This window comes from Salvelinus alpinus, chromosome 11 (genome assembly GCF_045679555.1).
Source record: "Salvelinus alpinus chromosome 11, SLU_Salpinus.1, whole genome shotgun sequence".
NCBI lineage: Eukaryota > Metazoa > Chordata > Actinopteri > Salmoniformes > Salmonidae > Salvelinus > Salvelinus alpinus.
The window spans coordinates 56,755,194-56,771,106 of NC_092096.1; the positions used below are offsets into that span (position 1 = coordinate 56,755,194).

At 41.1% G+C, this 15,913-nt stretch overlaps 1 protein-coding gene across 1 annotated transcript; it reads right to left on the reverse strand.

Moving 5' to 3' along the window:
* Positions 1-4,779: 4,779 nt before the first annotated feature.
* LOC139534514 (uncharacterized) lies at positions 4,780-10,304 on the reverse strand. Its single transcript, XM_071333701.1, has 19 exons — positions 10,153-10,304; positions 10,013-10,068; positions 9,806-9,895; positions 9,441-9,568; positions 9,087-9,230; positions 8,926-8,997; positions 8,652-8,828; positions 8,339-8,435; positions 7,914-8,137; positions 7,583-7,736; positions 7,284-7,495; positions 6,977-7,094; positions 6,586-6,791; positions 6,373-6,490; positions 6,097-6,266; positions 5,467-5,564; positions 5,237-5,352; positions 4,949-5,154; positions 4,780-4,874 (listed from the first exon to the last, which is right to left on the reverse strand). The coding sequence occupies exons 1-18, from the start codon at positions 10,173-10,175 to the stop codon at positions 4,979-4,981; spliced, it is 2,379 nt and encodes a 792-aa protein (XP_071189802.1). The 5' UTR covers positions 10,176-10,304; the 3' UTR covers positions 4,780-4,874; positions 4,949-4,978.
* Between the last annotated feature and the right edge of the window lie 5,609 nt (positions 10,305-15,913).

Here is a 15,913-nt window from a genome sequence, read left to right on the forward strand (position 1 = left end):
ACCTGCTGGCCATATCAGGGAGTAATTATTAGTCTCTGATTGAATAATATATTGTAATGAAACAGCAGGGAGCAGGTCTCGAACCCTCGACCTTCTAAGCCCGAGGTCCGGCGCGCTATCGACTGTGCCGCAAAAGCATGTTCGTGCGCCATAGTCGATTTCAGCGATTATAAACCCAGGGTCGTTACACTATGTATAGGCTACATCTAAATCCATTAAACCTACTTTCAATGGCGTATACGACTATCGAGATGCATTGTAGATCAGTGAAATTGCATATTAGCAACCGTTTTAAATCCGTGGTCAATTATGTTCTTAGGATAGGCGAGTATTAAAAAAACATAAAACAATCATGCTGTCTGACTTTCCATCATGGGAAGAACACTGTGAAGACGTTGATCAAGGATCTCCAGCTTTATTAAATAAATGGCAACTGGATTTTACTTCAGGGAAGCTCATTCATTTAAATAGTTTTATAAAATATTGCTAACTTCTATAATAGTGATTCAATTTGTCTTAAATTCTATTGCAGGGCAGTGATTGGTTACCAATTGATTCATTCTCAACCCCTCTAGAGTTTCCTTTATACTGCTTGCAGTGTTCGTGGGTTTACAGTGGGTAAGACTTCTTCTAGCCTATGATACGTTTTATAATAACGTTTTTAAAACAATGGAAACCTGATTGGTATTACCTTTAATTCGTCTTTCAGGAACTGTTCAGGTTGAATGTCGGGATAGATGTCTTGTGGTGTCTGCGTTCTTGGCATTTCCTGATATTGAACCTCGATTCGAAGCTATTGGTAAGTTAATGATGCATTTATTGACATGGTTTTGTTTCAATACATTTTAAGTGTAAACCTTTGACCTAAAATTTATTAAAATCAGACTTGACCGTACGCATTGAAACATTGAATCCTTTCCCCCCATCTAGATGCTGATGGTGTTCATCCCATCACTAAGCAGTATGGGTCAATGTGGCTACATGTTCAGTATCCTCCCTCTACCTGGCCATGTTGAGCTCAGAGCCTCCTACTTCTCCTGTCACCACTGTAGAACCTCAACATCTGATAACATTGATGTTGAATCTCTTTTCATAAAAATGACCCGTTTATTTTTTGGTGGTAAAATAGTGCTAATTGGATGCATCTATCGGCCACCCGATTCCGACATTGGTAGTTTCATTGATATCCTTGCATCAACCTTGGATTTGATTAATAATGAAGATAAAAATGTGTTTTCTATTGGGTGATTACAACATACATTTATTTAAAAGTGAGAACCATTCACTGACATCAGACTTTTTGAATAATTTATACTCTAGCGATCTGTATCCCCTCATCTATAAACCCACACGAGTGACCAGTTAGTTCACCTGCCGCCCTTATTGATAATATTTTGAATAATGTGGTTAATACAAGTATATTTTACATTGACATTTGATTACTTTCCAATTTTCTACTTCTTTGGCAGCTGGAAATGAACAGATGGGAATATTTAGTAGCATTAAATGTAGAATATTTAACTAAAGTAATTGTGAGCGCTTTAAGATGTTGATTATAATTATTTTTTCCATGAAATATCATCAATCAGGCCGATGTGGAGTCTGCTTACCAGACTTTAACCTTGGTTTACAACCGGTCTCAAATAATCCAGTTTAAAAAATGAATAAAAATTGTATAAAACAATTCTCACAAATCCCTCTCCCCTAAATTCTGCAAATTTACTCACCTACTTTGTATATCCCCCCAAATATATTTTACTAACAAATTCCAAGAATCCTTAAGTAATAAGTCAACTTGGAAAATCGTTTATCAACTGTTGATTTCTAAAAAGGCATCTACAACTAACCCATCTCAATGTATTGTTGGAAATAAGAATTATAGTGATCCTAATGTTATTTCATGTGAATTTAATAACTTTTTTGTGAATGTGGGTTCTTCTATGTCAATGAAAACGGATGGAAATCCCTTGGATTACATTAAGGGACATTTCCCTTCTCTGCTTCAGTTTGATCCCCCTGAAGTAATGTAGGTGATGGTGGTAGTAGTCATTTAAAGTTATCAGCAGCAGGTCATGATGAGATTGGTGCCTCAGAATTTTGATTTGGTGAAATCGGTGTCTTCCTCGATCACTGAGCTGCTAACACATATCTTCACCAAATCTATGCAAACTGGTATTGTTCCTAAAGATGAGAAAAATGGCCAGTTATCCCCCTCTATAAATCTGGGGATCCAAGATCTTTTACAAATTATCACCCAATATCTATACTACTATGTTTTTCAAAAAATCGTAGAAAAATTGGTGTATAAGAGAATGTTGAAACATTTAAATCAACATTTTATTCTATATGAGCACCAATATGGTTTTCATAAAAACTTCACCACAGATATGGCTCTTTTGCAATTTGTGGATAAAATATTTACAACCCTTAACAATGAATATGCTCTTGGCATCTTTTTACATCTATCCAAAGCGTTTGACACGGTTGATCATGAAATATTACTTTCTAAATCGCATTATTACTGTTTTCATGATTTATACATATAATTGGTTATATAGTTATATTTATGATAGAGAACAATTGTATAATTGTTATTCATAATCTATATCAATGACCTTGCTGCTGTGTCTCCTACCGTACTTCCCATTCCCGACGATAACAATTTGATTTTATCACATAAGAATTTTGATTCACTAATTAATGAAGCCAACTCAGGCATGGCCAAATTTTCTGAATTGTTCCAGATAAACAAATGATCTTTATTGGGCTCACTAGTAAGAATAAGAAATATTGTAAAAAAAAATAAAAAAAAACTAAATTATAAAAAGGCCAGAATCGCAATTGGTGGGAATGGAATGGAACAAGTCTCATACACTAGATTCCTCTGAATTCTAATTGATGAAAAGTTATCCTGGAAAGATCACATTCAATTTGTCTGCAAAGTAATAGTCTGTTGGTATCATCATAAAGATTAGTGGTTTGGTTCATCAGGCTTGCTTCCTAACTCTTTACTATAGCTTAATTTACTCATATCTCATTTACTCTAATATTGTCTGGGCCAGTACATATGCCTCCTACCTACACAAATTACTCATCATACAAAATACATTTACAAAACTAACCACCTCATTTAATTACCTGGCTCCATCTGCACTTTTGTTTAAGAAACTCAATATCTTGTCTATTTACGACATTAATGTATGCGAATTATGCATTTTCATCTACAAATACTCAAACCTTCCAGACAGTTTACCTAAACTCTTCAATGGATTCTTCCAGGTTAATTCTGAAATTCCTCTATACAACACACTGCGATAACCTTCACCCTTCCCACTGCCGCACCCCACATAGTCAATTCTCTACCATACTCTGAAATTCTAATCTTCATATTTCCAAAACCTCACAATCTGTCAATAACTTCAACTGAAGACTGGTGGTCAGCCTGATTAACCAAACTACTCAGTAATCTCCTCCATATAGCCTAATTCACACATGCACATCCACACATTTTAAATAAAACATATACTGTTTTTTTGTGATTGGTTCATCTGTACAGTTATATTTAGTGGGTTATGTTTAAACCAACAAAAAAAGTTGTACTTACACTACCATTCAAAGGTTAGGGGTCACTTAGAAATGCCCTTGAGAGAAAAGCACATTTGTCCATTAAAATAGCATAAAATTGATCAATACAGTGTAGACATTGTTAATGACTATTGTAGCTGGAAATGACAGATTTTATGGAATATCTACATAGGTGAACAGAGGCCCATTATCAGCAAACCATCCCTCCTGTATTCCAATGGCACGTTGTTAGCTAATACAAGTTTAGCATTTTAAAAGGCTAATTTATCATTAGAAAACTTTTGCAATTATATTAGCTCAGCAGAAAACTGTTGTCCTGATTAAAGAAGCAATACAACTGGCCTTTAGACTAGTTGAGTATCTAGAGCATCAGCATTTGTGGCTTCAATTACCATCTCAAAATGGCCAGAAACAAAGAACTTTCTTCTGAAACTCATCGGTCTATTCTTGTTCTGAGAAATTAAGGCTATTCCTTGCGAGAAATTGCCAAGAGACTGAAGATCTCATACAATGCTGTGTACAATTCCCTTCACAGAACAGCGCAAACTGGCTCTAACCAGAATAGAAACAGGAGTGGGAGACCGGGGCCTCCCACTCAGTTGTGCACCGGGGCCTCCCACTCCTGTTCAGCAGACATACTCATGACAAGTCAACTTACATTCTAGCAAAACCCTTTGCATTCACAGAAGACGTTGTTTCTATAGCATGTCATTGTTCGCTATAGCAAATGTGCTCAGCTATGCAGGCCGTGTGCCATGTCAAGTGAAGTACTAAACAAATGTCTACGGAGGCTTTGTGAGTTATAGAATGATTAAGGGGGATTTTGTAGTTGAGCCATTCATTTTTGGAATATAATTTAATACCTCGAGCTTGCTTGACTCAATATCTCGTAACACTAGCCTCAACATGGTTAATTATTTTGATCTCATGGTCACGCCTTGCTACCAAATAGCAGTCTATGAAGGCAATTGCTTAAATTAGTCAAGCCCCATCCTGCAGCATATAACCAAAAGTGGCAGGGGGGCCTCGGTTAGAACTGCTGATCACCCCTTAAAGGCCAACATGCATCTTAAGTGACTGAGATGAAAGCATCACACACAAAGCATTTACCTAGCCAATTTAGTGTTCCCAAATAAAGTCCTCAATTGTGATATAATCCCCAAACTGGAAGCAGCCACACCAATCAGAACAAGGTACAGATTGTAAGAACATATTTATTAAGAACCAGACTTATTTATATTCACAAACACCGCAATCACTCCTGATTCAGTCAGTTGTTTCATTAGTTCCTGTGGAGAGAATAAAATCAAGTTATAACTCTTCAAGAAATATGACGTGTAGAACAGATTTCTCCATCTCATACCATTGTATGGAGAGTGACTGGGGTCTGGGCCTAAGTGGTTCCTGTAGGTTGGTTCATTTGCCAGCTGAAGACTTTGACATATTTAGCCCTAGGGTGGATGCCAGGCATGTCCCTCCCAGGACTCAGGCCTGTGTTGGATGTAGTTGTGGAGGTCAACGGTCTTCTGGTGGTGGCGAGGGTAGTGGGTGGATAGGTGGGCTGAAATACTATGATTGGACAGAGAGTCAGGTGTAAAAAGCTGTAGCAGTTTTACCACCCTCTTTAGCTGCACAACAACCGAACACTTACTTTTTACAGGAACTCTAGTCAAGATGGTGCCAACTCCTGGAGAGTCTGCCTCAAACTGCCAATATGCAAACAGCTTGTATAGGTCACTCAGTGGATAGACACACCGAACGATCATCCTAAAAAAAAAAGAACTGAACATTAAAGCCACAAGTGCCTGTAGTGAGAGAGTTGACTGACGTGAATATTTATTTCAACCAATGAGGCAGTAGATTATTAGTGAAGTCACGTACACAGAGGCAGTATCCCTGGTTTTGAATGGTGCTTTCACAGCTTGGCTCTTGTGCTCAATGTTGATCTCATTTTCGTAGGTAACGTGCTGATGGTCAACCTAGACGACAAGAGGATGTCACAAGCCTGAACATAATTCAATGACAATCAATAAACTGTTGCAAGCCATGTCTAAAAACTAAATGGTTGTTCCCTTGTCAGGCCTCATGAGAAAGACATGTCAGTCAGTCTGAATATGAATTTAAATATTCAGCCTGTATGCTGACGGTTTGAGATGGAGGCTTGCTAATCTCGAGGACCTATTCTGCGCCTGAACCAATGACGGGATGCATTGATAACAGCAGTAGTTCCAGTGTTTTTTTTTGCAGATTATTTGGACGCATCAGGATTGGGCAATGGTGGTGCATGAACAATTGGGATGGTAGACATGTGAAATTAGGGGGACTTTAGCTGAGACATCACACTAGAAGAAGTGGCAATTTCTAAGACAAATGTAACCAGAACTAAGTTATGCAGCTGAACAAATTAAGCAAGATTATTTCTGGGTTAACAGATTAGATGAAAAACTTTTATTTGAAGTAGTCACTGGTAGGGCCAGTCACTTGATCATTTTAAGGGTTGGACAGTTATACCTGGACCCTGGTACCACAGGTGTGGAGTCCAAAGCTAAAGAGAGCCCTGGTGTCATCTGTCTCTTGAGGCCTGCAGGTGGAGTCCAGGAGAAAGGTTCTGTTGGGTTCAGCTCCAGGAATAGCCAGAGTCACATCAGTAACCACTGTCACCACCCCTTTAGTGGAACACACTAGAGAAAGTTGTTAGAGCTGGGCTAGAACAAAGTGAATGAAGGACACTATAAACAGTCAGGCAATACATTAAGCTGCAGGCAAAGATGAGGCACTAGTAGTTACCTATGACCTCAGTAGTCTGAAAGAGACAATCTTTGGCCAAGGAACTCTTGACATCCAAGGTCTTGGGAAGTCGCGAGTGAATTTCAAAAGTGCCACGGAACTGCTTCAAATTGATGTCCTGGAATAAAAAGAGCAGGTACATTTTAAATAATTATAACTCCTACTTTAGCCAACGACAAGTCAGTTTAAGCACTTGACCAATGAGCATCTCACCTTATAAGTGTAGCCAACAGTGAAGAGGGGCACTTCCAGGGTCAGACTCTTGCTGTCATTCTGCATGATGTAGCCCCGCTTGGCTGCCAGATTTGTTGTTAGAAGGTATGGGCCAACACCCACCTCCCACAGGTAGTCAAATGGCTTATGGTCCATCCGGAAACTGATGCTTTCCTCATTGCAGACGCCTTTGAAGACCGGGGGAACTGACAAAGAAAAGATCGGCCCAATAGTTTAGTCAATAGTGCCAAGATGACATCAGGGGTAAACAGTGGTAGATAGCTGGGCTGCGTCCACGTTAGGCAGTGGTCAGAACCAGAAGGCTAGGAAGACCATCGTGAGAAATATCACTTCCAGCCCAGGTCTCTTAATAAAGTTCAAGTCAACTTACAGACATCATTGAACTGAGCCACGACTGAGGCCAGGTAGTAGTAGTGCTCCTCCTGAGGCAGGATGACCAACGTGTAGTTGATGTCCAACGAGAACTGAAGAAGCCCCTCTACAGAGTACTATGGATATGAACACTCATTGAGAAACAAAATCTTACATCCACACACTAGGGGTGAATCTCAGGTCCCAAAAACACATTGGAGAAAGTTTAGGGGAGGAACCTTGGAGCTCCTCCAATGAGAAGTCACGAGGAAATACTGAGAAAACCACAGTCGTTCATTAAAGAGTAAACATAAATATTTCTTTACCAGCTTGTGAACAACGGCACCCTCAAATGGCACCCTGAGAATGTAGGCATGTAGGTTACTATTGGGCTGGGGGACCATGGTTATGACGAGGCCACTTTTATTCGCCTCTAGTATGGTGAAGTTGTGACCATTGAGCTTCACAGCCACCAGGTCAACATCGTAGGAGAGGTTCCCCAGGTAAACAGTAAACACACGATCCTCAAGGACTGTTTCTGTGGTGGGGAAGGACAACAGGGTCATTAGCAATCATGACCATGGCACTGAAGAGCCACTTCGGATTGGCTAGTAGAACTCCTTACGGTTAATGATGGAGGTGTGCTGGATCAGAAGGGGTGTGTTCATGGGCCTGTGGAGGCGGAGTCTGGTCTCCACACCGCAGTCATCAAGAAAGGTTTGTTCATAGTAGAGACGGAACACATAGAACTCATGGTACATGTTGTCCATCACAAAGCTCTGGAAGAGTTGAAACAGTTATGAAGCATCTGCCATTAGGTTATAGGGTACAAAGTAGAATATTCAAGGTGTACAGAGGACATGAGCGACTGAAGCCATTTGCAGCTTCTCTGCTTCAGAATACAAGGTAAACGTCTGCATGTGAAAGGGCAGATGCGGGCCTAGTATGCTACTGACTTTTCTGTATCCTCCGGCAGCGTTGAAGGGGATGCTGATCTGGACAGTGGTGTCACTGATGTCCATGCTGTAGCCTCGCTCTGATGTGATGGGCTTATCCAGGAGCTGACCATCCACCCCCATTGAGATCTTGATGCTCTCCAACCCAGAGAGGCCAGAGACCAGCGGGGACAGCAGAGTGGGGGTCTGCCAGACCAGCCCCACCCCATCATACATTCCTTCATCTGGAAAGATTACAAGTGTTAAGACCCAGTGAGCAATTCTGCCTCTGCAACTGATTGATCGAAACATCTCACTGATCTGAAATAACTTCATAGGTGAAAGTAGTATTTGCTTAACTGAGCCATCACTATTGCTTAAGACAATCCAGTCCCTTCAGGTCAGAACCTTGATTATGTGGAGCCTGATATTTCACTGGAACTTACTAGTGCTGCACGCAACAATCCAGTCCACCATCATAACCACCCATCTCTGCCTGGAGAACAGAATGGGATGGACCACCTCCACCACTGAACCATTCACCTGGAATTGAAGAAAGGATGAAGTGTACTTGCCAACAGTACAAAAGGGGGCATTTCAGTAGTCTAAATTAGCAGCTTCCTTACCATCAAACATTACGCAATGTAAGACCCTCTCAGAATACAGCCACCAGTTTAGGTAGTTAAATGTCAAATTAAGCAAGCCTGACGACACAACCAAGATAAAGGAAGCCATTGAACAGGACATTTAAATCCTCACCATGGAGACAGACCCCATGACAGACCGTGGTGTGTAGGGCGAGCGGAACACCAGCCTCCCCTGGGTGAGGTGGAACACGTAGCCCAGCTCCCGAGCCTCTGAGAAGGACATGGGAATCAGCTGTTGCCCCTCCTGCTGGAACATCACCTGCCAGGTAGACGTGGCAGAGCTGTGGGCCTGATGGAGAACAAGAGACAGGGCATGCATGGTGGTATTGGGGACAAACTGGTGGAGCTCATCTAATTGAGAATTTGCCAAATAGACTTTAGCTTACTGTAGCAAGGGCAGCAGTCCAGGCATCCGTTGTTGTACCAGATAGACAGGACACGTCACTCCTCATTGACACCTACAGTGTAACATAGCACTCTCCTATAAAAATACACATGCCCACCTCCACGAGCCCTGGATACACATTCTAGATCCATGCATCAGTACCTCCATATAGTTCTCCTCACAGCTGACTTCTCTGGGGGACCAGGGTAAAGAGAGGGAGCAGGTTGCATTCACAGTGTAGGTGTTTCCCACTCCACTTGCAGCAGTTGTGATCAAGTTAAAGCTAAAAGTGAACACCTCATCATCCTAAGATACAAAGAGCAAGACCTTCAACTGAGATATTTGGTAGCAATTTAACTAGAAAATATAATTTAAAAACCCTCCCATGGGCACAGATATCAATTCAATGTCTACTCCTGGTCACTGTAATTTCATTGAAATGGAAATGTTGATTTAACCAGTGGGCCCATGGGTTGTGGCTTCGAAAAGACCACAATGCACAGAAGATATATGAACCTGGTTGTTTGTGTGGCAGGAGAAGTAGGAGGCTCTGAGTTCAGCATGGCCAGGCAGAGGGAGGATACTGAACATGTAGCCACACTCTGACCCATACTGCTTAGTGATGGGGTGAACGCCATCAGCATCTAGATGGGGGTAAAGGACTGAGTCAACACAAATGATTTGAATATGCTCATGTCCAATACAGAATAAAAATATATTTCTTCCTAATTGGTCCGACAGGCACAGTGAGAGACTGAAATATACTGCAAGGAGAGACTTCCTGTCAGCACCAGCTACCAAACACTGGCCAAGTTCATGAACTGACCAAACCTGATTTCAGGCCCATTTTGCATCAGAATTAAGGTTAAAAGCCTACTTACCAACCGCTTCAAAGCGAGGTTCATTCCCAGCGAATGAGAGTTGGGTTGTTACCAACAGGTATCGAGCCCGACACACAGTCTCAATAGCCCCTATATAGACCCAAAAGGTGAGAATCTGAAGGGTGGAAGCTAAATGATTCTGACCCACAAAACCAGTGTTCTATAGCTTGTATAAAAGGCTAATCTGACCCAATTTAAGTGTCTTACCTCTTGGAAGGTCAGAACATCTTACACTAGGCCATACAGACAGGAGTACAAATACTCTAAGAAAAACATAAGCACAGGTCAACAAAGTGTGCTAGTGTCAAAACACTTACTCAAACATTTATGCCCGCCACCAAACTTACCCCAACCAACACCCAAAAGCCATTGCCACTGAGCAGTAGAAATGTATAACCAGGAACAGCTAGTAAACTACACCTGCTAGACAACACAACATCAACTACCACGTACTGACAGTATCCTAGACAAAACAGCAGTTGATGAGTAGAATGTTCTCTCTCTGGCACTTTTGTATGGTGGTGGTGCTGTGATTGAGGTAATTAATTAGCTAATTGGGTCGCATGGTTGGCCAGCTTGCCAGAGCCTAGGGGCGCAGCTAAATAGTCTGAAGTGGATTCCTCTCCTCATCTCCTCTCCTTCCCCCTTTCTTAGGATGTGTTTTCCATCTCCACTGAACAACAATATAAACGGATCATGTAAAGTGTTGGTTCCATGTTTCATGAGCAGAAATAAAAGATCCCAGACGTTTTCCATACGCATGAAAAGCTTATTTCTATCAAACTTTGTGCACATATTTGTTTACATCCCTGTTAGTGAGCATTTCTCCTTTGCCAAGATAATCCATCCACTTGACAGCTGTGGCATATCAAGAAGCTGATTAAACAGCATGATCATTACACAGGTGCACCTTGTGCTGGGGACAATAAAAGGCCACTCTAAAATTTGTCACACAACACAATGCCACAGATATCTCAAGTTTTGAAGGAGAGTGCAATTGGCATGCTGACTGCAAGAATGTCCACCAGAGCTGTTGCCAGAGAATTGAATGTTCATTTCTCTACCATAAGCCGCATCCATCCGGCCTCACAACCACAGACCATGTGTTAGGCGTCGTGTGGGTGAGTGGTTTGCTGATGTTAACGTTGTGAACCGAGAGCCCATAGTGGCGGTGGGGTTATGGCATGGGCGGCATAAGCTACGGACAACGAACACAATTGCATTTTATCTATGGTAATTTGACCCCACTTCAGGATGCTGGCCTTCTAGGCAGAGTTTCAAAGGAAAAGCCATATCTCAGACTGGCCAATAAAAAGAAAAGATTAAGATTGGCAAAAGAACACAGACACTGGACAGAAGAACTCTGCCTAGCAGGCCAGCATCCCGGAGTCGCCTCTTGACTGTTGATGTTGAGACTGGTGTTTTGCGGGTACTATTTAATGAAGCTGCCAGTTGAGGACTTGTGAGGCGTCTGTTTCTCAAACTAGACACTCTAATGTACTGTACTTGTCCTCTTGCTCAGTTGTGCACCGGGGCCTCTCACTCCTGTTTCTATTCTGGTTAGAGCCAGTTTGCGCTGTTCTGTGAAGGGAGTAGTGCACAGCGTTGCACCAGATCTTCAGTTTCTTGGCAATTTCTCACATGGAATAGCCTTCATTTCTCAGAACAAGAATAGACTGACGAGTTTCAGAAGAAAGTTCTTTGTTTCTGGCCATTTTGAGCCTGTAATCAAACCCACAAATGCTGATGCTCCAGATACTCAACTAGTCCAAAGAAGAGCAGTTTTATTGCTTCTTTAATCAGCACAACAGTTTTCAGCTGAGCTAACATAATTGCAAAAGGGTTTTCAAATGATCAATTAGCCTTTTAAAATGATAAACTTGGATTAGCTCACACAACGTGCCATTGGAACACAGGAGTGATGGTTGCTGATAATGGGCCTCTGTACGCCTATGTAGCTATTCCATTAAAAATCAGCCGTTTCCAGACACAGTAGTCATTTACAACGTCTACACTGTATTTCTGATCAATTTGATGTTATTTTAATGGACAATTTTTTTGCTTTTCTTTAAAAAACAAGGACATTTCTATGTGACCCCAAATTTTTGAACGGTAGTGTATATATTGTGTATAGTTTTTTTGTGGCGTGGCTTCCAACCATACCATTTAAAAATATATATATTTTTATCTTCATTGTTATTTATTTTCTTTGGTGCAAGTTGCTCACTGCTTTTCTACCCTCTTAGGAGGACAAGGTGTTCACCTTTAACTTCAACTTGTTCATGACTAACGACAGTGGAGACAAGCTACACCATATCTAAAACCTGGTCTCCTCTGCCCTAGTCTCCAGAGAAGTTAGCTGTGAGCACATCACAGAGGTACTGATCTATGTCAGGTATCTATGGTTCTATACTGAACCAAAATATAAACGCAACATGCAACAATTTCAAAGATTTTAATGAGATACAGTTCATATTATTTAAAAATATATATATTTTACCTTTATTTAACTAGACAAGTCAGTTAAGAAAAATTCTTATTTTCAATGACGGCCTAGGAACAGTGCGGCAGAACGACAGATTTGTACCTTGTCAGCTCGGGGATTTGAACTTGCAACCTTTCAGTTACTAGTCCAACACTCTAACCACTAGGCTACCCTGCCACCCCATATAAGGAAAGCAGTCCATTGAAATAAATTCATTAGGCCCTAATCTATGGATTTCACATGAATGGGAATGCAGATATGCATCTGTTGTTCACAGATACCTTAAAAAAATAAAAAAATAAGTAGGAGAGTGAATCAGTAAACCCATCAGTATCTGGTGTGACCACCATATGCCTCATGCGGTGCGACACATCTCATAGAGTTGATCTGGCTGTTGATTGTGGCCTGTGGAATGTTGTCCCACTCCTCTACAATGGCTGTGCGAAGTTGCTGGATATTGGAGGGAACTGAAACACGCTGTTGTACACGTCGATCCAGAGCATCCCAAACATGCTCAATGGGTGACATGTCTGGTGAGTATGCAGGTCAAGGAAGAAATGGGACATTTTCAGCTTCCATGAATTGTCTACAGATCCTTGCGACATTGGGCCGTGCATTACCATGCTGAAACATGGGGTGATGGCGGCTGATGAATGGCACGACAATGGGCCTCAGGAGCTCGTCACAGTATCTCTGCGCATTCAAATTACCATTGATATAATACAATTGTGTTCATTGTCCGTAGCTTATGCCTGCCCATACCATAACCCCACGGCCACTCTGTTCACAACGTTGACATCAGCAAACCGCTCACCCACAAGATGTCTACCATCTGCCCCGTTCATTTGAAACCTGGATTAATCCGTGTAAAGCACACATCTCCAGCATGCCAGTGGCCATTGAAGGTGAGCATTTGCCCACTGAAGTTGGTTACAACATCAAACTGCAGCCAGGTCAAGACCCTGGCGAGGACTACAAGCATACAGATGATCTTCCCTGAGATTATATCTGACAGTTTGTGCAGAAATTCTTCAGTTGTCTAAACCCACAGTTTCATCAGCTGTCCGGGTAGCTGGTCTCAGACGATCCCGCAGGTGAAGCCGGAGGGCATGGGGTGGCGTGGTTACACGTGGTCTGCGGTTGTGAGGCCGGTTGGACAAACTGCCAAATTACATTGAACGCAGCTTATGGTAGAGAAATGAATATGTAATTGTCTGGCAACAGCTCTGGTGGACGTTCCTGCAATCATGCAAATGGCACACTCCCTCAACTTGAGACATCTGTGGCATTGTGTTGTGACAAAACGACACCATTTAGTGTGGCCTTTTATCCCCAGCGGTTTAATCAGCTTCTTGACATGCCACACCTGTCAGGTGGATGGATTACCTCTGCAAAGTTGAAATGCTCACTAACAGGTATGTAAATAATTTGTGCACATAACATTAAATAAGCTTTGTGTGTATGGAAAATTTAACAGCTCTTTTATATATGCTCATGAAACATGGGACCAACACTTTACATGTTATTTATATTTTTGTTCAGTTTCAGTCTCTATACCCACAATGTATTTGTCTGAAAAAGTGGGTAAACTGCCTACCCTCTCAGCAGAGGCAATTTTACACAAACACATGCAAAACAGGTAGCCTACATTAAATATAATACGAGTTCAATCAAAACGTCGACACCCTAGTTCATGAGCTGTCCATAAGTCAATAGTTGAATGCTTGGCGTCTTCACCGATCATGCGACAAAACAATACCTTTCATTATCGTTTTGTAATTAAGCATTTGAATTAGAAAATTGAACTTCCGATTCCTGGATCTCTGAAAATGCCGGTCACATTTCTCGCTTTGAGAATAGTTCATGTGCACACAAATCCAAAAATAGGCCTATGCCATTGCACAAATGCTTCTAACCAAAAGCCAACTATAGGCCTACCATTGTTGGATGATTGGATGCACATCATCTAGCTGTAGGCTAGTTGTCTGGAGCAATTTGGCCAGTCAAACTCAATTCTGATTATCAAAGCAACTATGCTGACAAGTAGCCTGTTAATGACACTTCCATCAATGAACAAGCTTGAACACCACCAACTTCAAAGATTTTAAATTGGCTGATGCACTTCTACCAGGATATGACTTGTGCCACCTGTTGTAGTGCAATCTAGACCTATGTCACGTTCTGATGGGACCAGTTACAATTTAGCATTTCAATTACATGCAACTTGCAAGATCAGAATTGCAAGGTCAGAATTGGGGTACCTAGTAACAGCCTTAAAGCATCCAGGTAAAACAGTGTATGAGCCTTAAATTCTAGGCATAACCAATTCAGACACTCATATTCTAGCAACACCCTTTGAATTCACAGAAGACGTTGAAACGGCATGGTAATAAAAGCAGCAATAGCCTGTCATTGCTCTGTCTACAGAAGCTTTGTAAATTATAGAATGATTAAGGGGTAATCTGTAGTTATGCCATTCATTTGGACAATTTTTTTAATATAACTTAATGCCTCGAGTTTCCTTTACTCCATTTCTAGTAACACTAGCCTCAACATGGTTCATTATTTTGATCTCATGGTCACGCCTTGCTGCCAAAATGCAGTTTATGAATCCGAATGCTTAAATATTCAGGCCCCATCCTGCAGCAGTTGACCAAAAGTGGCAGGGTGACCACGGTTAGAACTGCTTGTGCTGCCCTCCTGTTAGAAGGTAACAGATTATTTTATTACAATGGTTAAAATGGATTTTCATTGTGTTCCATGGTGTTATTTGCCCCCTAGTGGAGCTTTCTGGTACTTACTGTACGCAAACAGGAAGTAGAGAATTCGTTCTGCACGCTTAGAAGCAGCTAAAAACAACGCTACGGTGCAGGTCTTTCAGTCTAGTTATTTCTTGTCACGCTTCAGCCTTGGAAAATATTTGTTTGTAAGTTCGATTCAAGCATTTAGCTAATGTTGATAATCTTGTTATTGATAGTTTCTTACATATCAATGTTGGTTGGTTGCATTTACTCACACAAATTGCAATGCCTTTCATGTATGATGTTAGCTGTATTACTTTGCTCGTGCGTCATGCAAAACGAATTGTAAAATATACAATACTGTATTTGTTACTGTTTCTAGTGTAATATGCTTTGTTATTCTACATAGATGGTTGTACATTATTAGAGTAATGAAAGGAGTTAGTCAATTACCATATGAGAAAGCAATTAGCTATATGGTTTGGCATCATGCCAGATGCATGGTACCGTAGCACGTGCTTTGTATTCATGCAACTTCAAATGTATAATGTACAGCTACAGTATGTCGGTGTGAATTAAATACTAAAGTATATTATTTTCTGTGTTTTGCAGTTTTACAACATAAACGTTTTCAATATTCATTCAAGAAAAGTCACGCCTTGGGAGTTTTATTGAAGACTTAGTTGTTAGCTATCTGTCTAGTTTTGCATGGGAACGCAACTCAAGTGCAGAATACTGCTGATCACCCCTTAAAGGCCAACATGCATCTTAAGTGACTGAGATGAAAGCATCACACACAAAGCATTTACCGTTACCAAATAAAGTCCTCACTTGTGATATAATCCCCAAACTGGAAGCAGCCACACCAATCAGGACAAGGTA